A 9,706-nucleotide genomic window follows, 5' to 3' on the forward strand; every position below is an offset into this window, starting at 1 on the left:
TTCAATTTCTTCATCATATGCATAAAATATAACCTATTAAAATATGTCCACAAATTATAGGTTGAGTAGTACTGTCTAATAGATATAATTACTGGCCAAGGTAGTAAGAACCACCCTGGTCATGTTCTACTACTGAAATTAAAACAACAGGCATACATTTGGGCAAATTGTTAAAAGAACTTTACTGAAAGCTCGTTATCTATTGCAGATTTTTTATCTTAAAATTTGTACTAATAAAATAACTTAGATAAATTAAACAACCACTTCACTTTGTTTCTTATTTTTCCTTCAACAAGCCACAATATCTAGGAAATCTGATCAAGAAAGAATGTCTTATTTTCTAGCAAAGGCTCAGATGCTATATGTCAGGAAACAGCATTACTTTCATATTAGACAGATATCACAGTCAGTTTAAAATAAGAGGTATGATGAGTAGTTCATTAAATGCTCCAGCCAAATTTTGACACCTGTGTCTGAGAAAATGCATTTCATTCTAGGAAAGATATGCCCTCCTGGCATCGTGCTTCCTGTCAACAGCACCAACTGCATCTCTACTTTTCTGCTGACAGGCATTCCTGGGCTGGAAGTTGTTCACATCCGGATCTCCATTCCCTTCTGTGCCATGTTCTTCATTACTTTGGTGGGCAACATGATCATCATGACAGTTATTTGGAAGGAACAGACACTCCATGTGCCTATGTACCTCTTCCTGGCCATGCTGGCTGCCTCTGATCTGGGGCTGTCCCTCTTCACCTTCCCCACAATGCTGAGGATCTTCTGGCTGGATGCTCGAGAGCTGACTTCTTTAGCTTGCTTTGTCCAAATGTTCTTTATTCACACTTTTCAGGATTTTGAGTCAGCCATTATACTGGTGATGGCTTTCGATCGTTATGTGGCCATTTCTCGTCCATTGCACTATTCCTCCATCCTCACCAATAGTGTGATTTCCAGAGTAGGTTTGGCTATTGTTTTGCGAACCTTGATTGTCCAGGTGCCTCTTCCCATCCTCTTGCGGAGGCTGTGCTTCTGTCGCTCCAATGTACTTTCTCATTCCTACTGCCTGCATCCCGACATTATAAAGCTCTCCTGCACCAACACCAGGATCAATAGCATTTTTGGACTATTTGTGGTGCTATCTACAATGGGACTTGATTTTCTCCTCATTCTCCTTTCTTACGTGTTCATTCTGAAAACTGTACTAAGCATTGCATCCCACAGTGGCCGCCTCAAAGCCCTAAACACCTGCATCTCTCATGTCTCCGCTGTTATCCTTTTCTTTACACCCATGATATGCCTGTCTATGATGCATCGCTTTGGCCCAAGACTTTCCTCACACATTTATGTGATCATGTCCAACATGCATTTTCTTATTCCTCCTGTGATGAATCCTATTGTGTATGTGGTGAAAACCAAGCAGATACGAGACAAAATTTTAAGACTTTTCATCAAAAAAGGACCAGAAGATTCCCAAGGGACATTTATAACATAAATAGTTCTATATGGATATAACACTAAATGGCCATTGTAATCTAACTCTTTTATCTGAGATGGTGTCCTATGTCTAACTCTATGTAGATATGGAAAAACATGTAATAGGTCTTAGAACTTTGCATTTTTGCAAGTTGCAGAGGCTTTAGTTTTCACTCTCAGCTGTAGCTGTTTTTGAATGTTTTTCTTACAATTGTTTTTTTAACTTAGATGCTCTTTTTAATCGCATAACGTTTCACAAAACATCACTTGTAGTTTACTCTTTTACATTCTAGAAGACAAACCCTAATTCAAATGTATACCATGTTTATATATCATTTAAATTTAGTAATGATCCCTTCACTACAGTATTTAGATACATTTCACATATATAAGACTAACTCTTCATCATCCTTCACAGTTCTTCATGCCATCTATGTTGTGTCTTCTTAAAGAGTATCAGTTGGATGAAATAAAGCTGAGATAATCAGTTATTTTAAGATTATTTATAGAATGCAAGTTTTAAAAAATGGTGAAGTTTTTGTTATGACTGACACTGGGACTCAAAAAAGATAGAAATTCCATTTATAAAGTGCTAATGATCCCAGTTAAATTGGTGGGAATGTAAACTAGTTCAACCTCTATGGAAAACAGTGTGGCAATTCCTAAAAGAACTAGAAACTGACCTTCCATGTGACCCAGCAATCCCCCTTCTGGGAGTACACCTGGAGGAACTTATATCACTCTACAAAAAAAGATAACTGCTACATTTTATTGCAGCACTATTCACAATAGCAAAAACATGGAACCAACCATGTTGCCCCAAAAAACTGGACTGGATTTAAAAAAAAATGTGGTACATATACCTGATGCAATATTACATAGCCATAAAGAAGAACAAAATTAAGGACTTTGCAGCAATTTGGATGGAGTTAGAGTCTATCATACTCAGTGATCTATCACAGAAACAAAGAACTGAGTACATTTTCTCACTCACAAGCGGATCCTGAACATTTATCATAATGCTGTAAGAAAGAAATTGGCAGTAGCGGGACACTGCCAGGGGAGAGGGGACACATAACATCAGTAAGCGTACCTGATCTCAAACCAGGTGAAGTGAGGACAAAAGGGAGGTCCAAACTTTACCTGTTCGATGATCACTTATCTACCTAAATCTGAATTGTACCTCACATTCTTAAAATAAAAGAAAATAAAAAGTAAAATAAAGCTATTGAAATAAGTAAATAAGCAAATAAACTAAAACAAAATAAAAAATAATTCCAATTAGTTGTTTTCCAATCTTGGTCTTCCCTGATCTATGAATGGAAGTAGTAGTAGCATTCTTGACCTACAATTGCAGAATCCCTTAAATATGCAATTGTAGAAGTAAAACTACTTGATACTTATGTAAGTCAATTAAGATTATTGAATTATTTATACCACAAGTGATTACTCTCATGTGTAAGGCAGACATCATACTGAGAGTAATCTATATTTTCTGCTAAATTAGATGACTCAGATGACACTGCAAAAAGACAGATGCATTAAATTAAATTCTGTGCAATAATGTATCAACACATTTCACCTTAAATATCATAATGTGGTCAACACATTTCACCTTAAATATGTGTATATTTATATCACTTAAAAATATATATACCTTTACCTTTCCATGTTTTGATATTCCTATGTGCCACAGTTAATATCACTGTCCTCATTATAACTCTTCTTGTATTTTTATAACCAATCTGTTTACTATTTACCATGGACCCTCTCTTGGCTTACCTATTAGCCAATTTCTGAGGTCTTGTTCAGAAAAAAGTCTACCCTATCATGAATTTGCACTATACTTTATCCAGTGTGTGTGTGAATGTGTGCCTGTATATGTATGTATACATATATATATTCTTTAGCATAAGTAGTCAATGCTGTTTTACTGTAATAAAATAAATATTTGTCTTACATTATAATATAGGTTACAGACAAAAGGAAACTCCAAGAGAAACTCTTGACACTGTTTTCATTTCCCCATTATTTATTATCTATTTTAAAATCTTTATGAGGACCATCATTATTATTGATTTTTTTGTGGTATCAGTACCATTAACATGACAACTAGTATGGTCAATTTTATTCGCAGTGGCATCACACTTAAGTTATTAATTTGCAAAGTTAAATGTCATATACGAAATAGTTGCCAAACTATAATAATTGTGCGGTCCAATATTTTTTCATATTTTTGTAAGGGTTATTACAAAATAAGTTTCACAATGAGATCCAGCCAAACAGAAATAGAATACTTTATAAAACAAAGAGTTTACTAATATTCCAAATACCCAAAATGACTCTGTCTGACTACTGGCTCTTCCAAATATATTTAGTATTAGCCTGGATAAATGTTAAAACTATTTATATTCTATGCTTTGAATAATGTATATTGAATAATAAAATTTAGTAAATTAAAATTTGAAATCATGAACTCTTACTATTTTTTAGTTCAAAGTTTCACATATTTTGGTCAGAGAAATTTGCATTCTTATTGTTCATTTTGTAAAACATAAAACAAATGATTTTTGCATCATCTGTATATATTTGATAGGGTAATAGTTATATAGTGGTTATCTACTTTATCCTTGGCTTTTTGAAGAGTTAGAGACATACTGTGAATTAATATTCTTTCTCTCAAAGTAGTTGCGTTATTGATGTTTCTATTTTTGAAGTAGAAGGTAACAATAAATAAACCAATAAACAAATAAATATCTAATATATACTTTTGGAAGGAATTATATAACTATAAAATTTAAAATGTCAGCAATCTACCTAAATTTATAGCATTCCTATTGTCAGACTCTAAAAGTCATCATTCATATGGGTATAATCTTTAACTCCTGTATGTCAATCTGTAGCATAAAGTTCTGTTGTTCAAACATGCTTATTTCTTGGTTTCATATCACTTGAACTCTGCTTTGAGACTTCTAGTTTCAGTGCATCCACCTCTCACCTTCTAGAAATCTATGATAACAACCATTATTTTATCATCTTTCATAATCCCTATAGACACACACTTCATTGAAAACCTCAATATTCATGCTTCCTTATTTGTATACCCTTCAACTCTAAACTTAACTTTGGAATCAAATACCATCTACTCTTGTATCTATACTTTTGAGTTATAATTAAGAATGACATTAGATTTTTATATTGATATGACTACAAATTAATGATCCCTAACTTCATTTGGTCTCTCAGTGCTAGCAATATGTTGCTGCAATACTTGGTAGCTCTATCTTTTTTTTTTTTTTTTTTTTGAGTTGGAGTCTCACTCTGTCACCCAGACTGGAGTGCAATGGCCGCTCCCTACCACTGCAGCCTCCAACTGCTGGGCTCCGGCGATCCTTCCACCTCAGCCTTCCAAGTAGCTGGAACTACAGGCGCACGCTACCAGCTCGGTTACTTTTTGATTTATTGTAGAGATGAGGTCTCGCCAAGTTGCCCAGGCAGGTCTCGAACCTGTGGGCTTAGGCAATCCACTCACCTCAGCCTCCCAAAGCGCGAAATTACAGGCTGAGCCACCAAGCCCAGTTGGTGGCTCTATCTTTAACCCACAGCTGCAAATTTGAACATTGGCAACTCTAAGTTACTTTTTCTTCACAGTGTACCAGCTCTTCAATTTCATATACAGAAAGTTATTTATATTTCTAATATCAAATTCTTTCTTCCAATCTCAAAGAGAAAGTTGTAATCTCTTTCATTTAAAGATCAAACTATAATAGCTTTTGAATAGGGTAATTTTAATATATTAGATTTTTCAATCTTGCATTCAATTCATTCTGTTTTTGTCCATATATCATTATTATTGTTAAATCATTTCAATCAATAATATATTTAGAAAATAATAAAACAAATGTTTATATTATTTTCCTCTTGGTTTTGTTAAATTTTAATGTTTTGCCACATTGGAGTCAGAATTTTTAGATGAAAGAGTTTGCAATAAAGATAAATATTTCTTTATATATGGCTGAATCATAGACCTCAAACTAAACCCCCAGTGCAATCATATAGATCTCAGTTTGTTGTTTACCTTTTCTTTTCTTGTTTCATTACATTTAATATGTACATATATGTGTATATATAATAAAAATATTTTCTATAACCTGGGTTCAGAATTATTCTTAGGCTGCATTTGAATCCAGCCTTTTATACATATGCTGAATGAAAGCATTTCTAACATCCATCCTGTAGGGTCATGGTATATTCTGGGAAATGACAGAAGATCCTAAAAGAAAGTAGTTAGTCAGTTAGTGCAACAGTGCTTGTCATGTTGATGACCTTACCAAAGAGAAGAAAGTCTCTGAAATGTTAAAATAATTCCTGAGTAATAATGTTATTATCTACATCCAAAGCAGCTCTTCAAGATGAACCAGGTTGATTGAATGAGTAAAATAAGCATGAAATTTACAATGTGAACCTCTTGCCTCATATGGGATCTGCACATGCTGGTCATGTGACACTGTGGGCCTATGTGAACAGCTCTTTTTAAGAACTCTGGACTCCTAAACTCAAGCAAGCGTCCCTAGTAGAGACATCTCTCACATGTTTCTAAGGCTCACAGCCAGATCAAGCAGTGCAGAAACACAATAAATATTTGGAAGACTGTATTTGACTAGCCTTTGCTTGCTTATACCAGTTCCCTAGTGACCCTAAGTAGTGTGTTTTGTTCAATATTAAATTTTCATGAGTATACTTTACATTGAGTCATGTGAGTCCGTTGACAGAATCACTGAACTAGTATGTGGTTGTGGTTCATCTGAGATAGCTCCCATGCCTCATTCCTAACTTGAATCTTACCTCAATTACTCAGCATATTTCTGTCCAGCTCAACACCTAATGCAACCAGAATTTGTATATTTCATCAATCTCCTATCAGTTTCAAAACAAAACCCAGATCATTTCATATTATCCTAGTAAATTCTTTTTAATCTCTTTACCGCTTAAAATAATTCTTCAGAAAATAAGAAGAGCACATTTTGAGGAGGGTGGAGGGAGAAGAAGGGAGAATATCAGTAAAAAGTAAGCTGCTTGCTAAGTAAGAAGTGTGCTATTGTAACGAAGACCAATTTGTGAAAAATAAATTTGTCTTTGGGAATGTGTATTAATATTATCCTACATTTAAATAGTGTTATAGATATTCTGCTTCAACCTACACAATATTTACATTTCTTTCTCAAAAAGTCTAATGGATTTGGAGAGTGAGTGTTTTGTTTGAAGGATATAAAGGATTACATGTTTTGTAGTTCTAAATGTGATACAAGCTATTTCTTGCACCAGGATAGCTAGCGTTGATAGGGTAACTTCTATATCTCAATAGCTAAGGTCTTAGACTGGGAACAGAAGAAAGGAAGCCTGAAAATATACTGGTTGCATATTCTGAGGTTGTACTGGATCTTATTCTGGAAAGCCAGCAAGGATTCACAATAATTAGCAATAGTCAGCTCTGGCTGGCACCTGCACAGTTAATGCTGCTCTAATAGCCTATAGCACAGGGATTAGGTGGGGCCATCCGGGAAGAACAAGAGCCAGGGATTTATAGACTTGCTCATTTGGCATTATACTCAAGGCAGGGAGACTCCCGAGACCCCTGCTGCACCATCATCCACAGAACTTGTGTCTCTGTACTGGAGTCTGGTGAGTGAATGAAACACCTTAGGCTAAGTTGGGTCAAATCATGTCATATGTATACCTGGAATGAGAGTCCAGGGAAGTCATAGTTTTCACAAATATAGTTTCAAAGTCTGTGTGAGGATCTCTGAGGTGGAAAGGAACGTGTTGGACATATACAGCTCCTTGAATCCTCTTACATGATATGCACTATAATTTTTAGAATCCATTTCTGATCGTTCTACCCTAAATAATTAATTGGAGTTCAAGATCAACTGCAAGTCAAACTTCATTTATAAATAATGCTTATTAGGTCATTATAAGTATTGATGTAAAAAAAAAAAGAGAAGATGCATGGAAAGAAGGAATGGACAGAGAGATACAAGAAAGTAAGAAGAAAGGAAAAATAGAAATGTATTCTAATCTCATACAACATTGAAATAGTGGTTACATCAAATATGTACCAATGAAGCTTCCGATATGAAAAACTATATGGCGATTTTGTCTTGAAAGCAGTAGTTTAAGGGACTAGTAGTACTTATCTTAGGCTATAATATTTATTTTTAAAAAGTATAATTGCTCTGCATTTACCCTCTAAAGAATTTATACAACTTTAATTTATGTTGTTCTTCTCAGGGAAGCAGAAGAAAATCAACATTCCATTTTGTAGCTTATTTTTTCTAAAATTGTAAATATTGTATAGACCAGATTACTATTTCTATAAATGATAATATTAATACACGTATCCCAACACAAATGTATTTTTTACAAATTGGTCCTATTGCAGTAGCATAATTCTTAGCAAGTACCTTATTTTTAGTGCTATTCTCCCTTCTCCTCCCTCTACCCTCCTCAAACTGTGCTCTTCCTATACATCAGCAAATTTGGTACCATCAGCAAGTTTAAGGATCTGTGTAGCTAAAAAGCCACCTAGGGTATGGGCAATAGAGTAGTTTACATCTCAGAATGTTGGACCTTTTTTTTTTTTTGGTTTTGGTTTGATTTTGAGGGAGCTCTCTGTTGCTCAGCTGGTTTCAAACTTCTGGGCTCAAGTGATCCACCCACCTCAGCCTCCCAAGTAGATGGATCGACAGGGAAGTATCACTGTGCCTAGATGGACATTTTTTGAAAGCAACAACAACAAAACCTCTAAAATTAATAAAAGTTACACAATCTCCTTCAAATATCAGATGTTTTTCAAGGAAATGCCAACTCCTCAGAGTTTATGATAGACAGTTGAGAAGGAAACTGTAGAGGGATCATAATTAAGCGAGTAGCATGGGTCAGCTTTCACTGCACACTCTGATCTTTCCTAGAAAAGTTTTCTACCTTCAATTCCTTGTTAACATCTGTCATCTTAGCATTCATGTGTGAGCAAATCTGGACATTTTGTAATGTGTCTTTTTTCCATGTGCAGCTCAGTCTCAAAGTTGTATTGCTCTTCCTTAGTCCATTAAGTGACTAGACGTTAAGCAAACAAAAATGTTTTTAAGATTATGAGATTAAAGGAAATACTAAAATGAATCATTTTAATTAGAAAATAATGCAGGCTGGAATGATTGTTTTAAATTGTCTAAATACTCAATTATTAAGTAAAAACTTAGAACACATCTACATGCACGAAAGGCTTTGCAGGAAAGCAGATATCCTTAATTACTTAAACATTACAATTGAAAGAGTTGCTCTCTGAGATATGTAGTTTCACTTTAAAGGATGTTACAGAGTCAATTTAGCAGAAGTTGGACTAGTGACAAAAAGTTAACATTTTATGAGTAGTTTTTGAGGAAAAGCTCAAATGAAGATAGCATCTTCTTTGCTTCCTTTGTGACTAAAAGTGCTAGTCAAAGGCTCCTATGGGAGGAATAATTCCTCAATCTGCCCACACTCAGAAGTGAAAAGCACCAGGAGAAACAGGCAACTGCATGCTTCCAATCTCTGCTTGATTGTATCTACTGAATTCATAATCACTCAGGACCATGGCTAGGTTTCCTAGGAATACTTCTCTCTCTTCATAAATGATTTCCACAACAAAAACAGGTAAAATTCTGTTATTGTGATAACTGTGCTCTACCAGAATTTGTTGGTATATACACCAAATTCTAACAACTTACAACAAGAATTCAACTCTCCTGTTTCTATTCCTTTCTAAAATTGGATAGACCTGCCTCTACATTTTATCTTCTTTATAGTTGATCATGATTTTTCTTTCTCCATCACCTGTCCTATAATTATTGTCAATGTTTATTTACCGTTCAGTTGACATACTTACATCAATTTTGACAACTTTGCTTAGCCTTCACAGAGTTTCTCCTTTGGTTTTTCCTTAGACCAACAGTTAACATGTGAAATGGAAATTATAACTGTTCTTCATGACTTTATAGAGCAGCATTAGAATTGATTAGGAGAAAATAATAACATAATATAAATAAGACATAAAGATTGTTGCTACATAGTGGATTTCTCAGGAAAATGTCGAGGTTGTCATAAGAAAATTGTTCTAAGCTGTTAAGAAAAGAAATCACCATTCAATGTGGAATTTAGAAATGTGATTAGGTATTTTTTAAAACCCTATGTACTCAAG

At 34.5% G+C, this 9,706-nt stretch overlaps 1 protein-coding gene across 1 annotated transcript; it reads left to right on the forward strand.

The window, feature by feature from the left end:
* The first annotated feature begins 481 nt into the window (after positions 1 to 481).
* LOC103269325 (olfactory receptor 51G2-like) lies at positions 482 to 1,489 on the forward strand. Its single transcript, XM_008066899.1, has one exon. The coding sequence runs from the start codon at positions 482 to 484 to the stop codon at positions 1,487 to 1,489; it is 1,008 nt and encodes a 335-aa protein (XP_008065090.1).
* Positions 1,490 to 9,706: the final 8,217 nt, after the last annotated feature.

The sequence above is a fragment of the Carlito syrichta genome, unplaced genomic scaffold (genome assembly GCF_000164805.1).
Source record: "Carlito syrichta isolate Samal-C Ts95f unplaced genomic scaffold, Tarsius_syrichta-2.0.1 Scaffold309193, whole genome shotgun sequence".
NCBI classification, from domain to species: domain Eukaryota; kingdom Metazoa; phylum Chordata; class Mammalia; order Primates; family Tarsiidae; genus Carlito; species Carlito syrichta.

What these genes read in the sequence shown, in the direction of transcription:
- LOC103269325 (XM_008066899.1), top strand. Translation starts at nt 482, where the DNA reads ATGCATTTCATTCTAGGAAAGATATGCCCTCCTGGCATCGTGCTTCCT.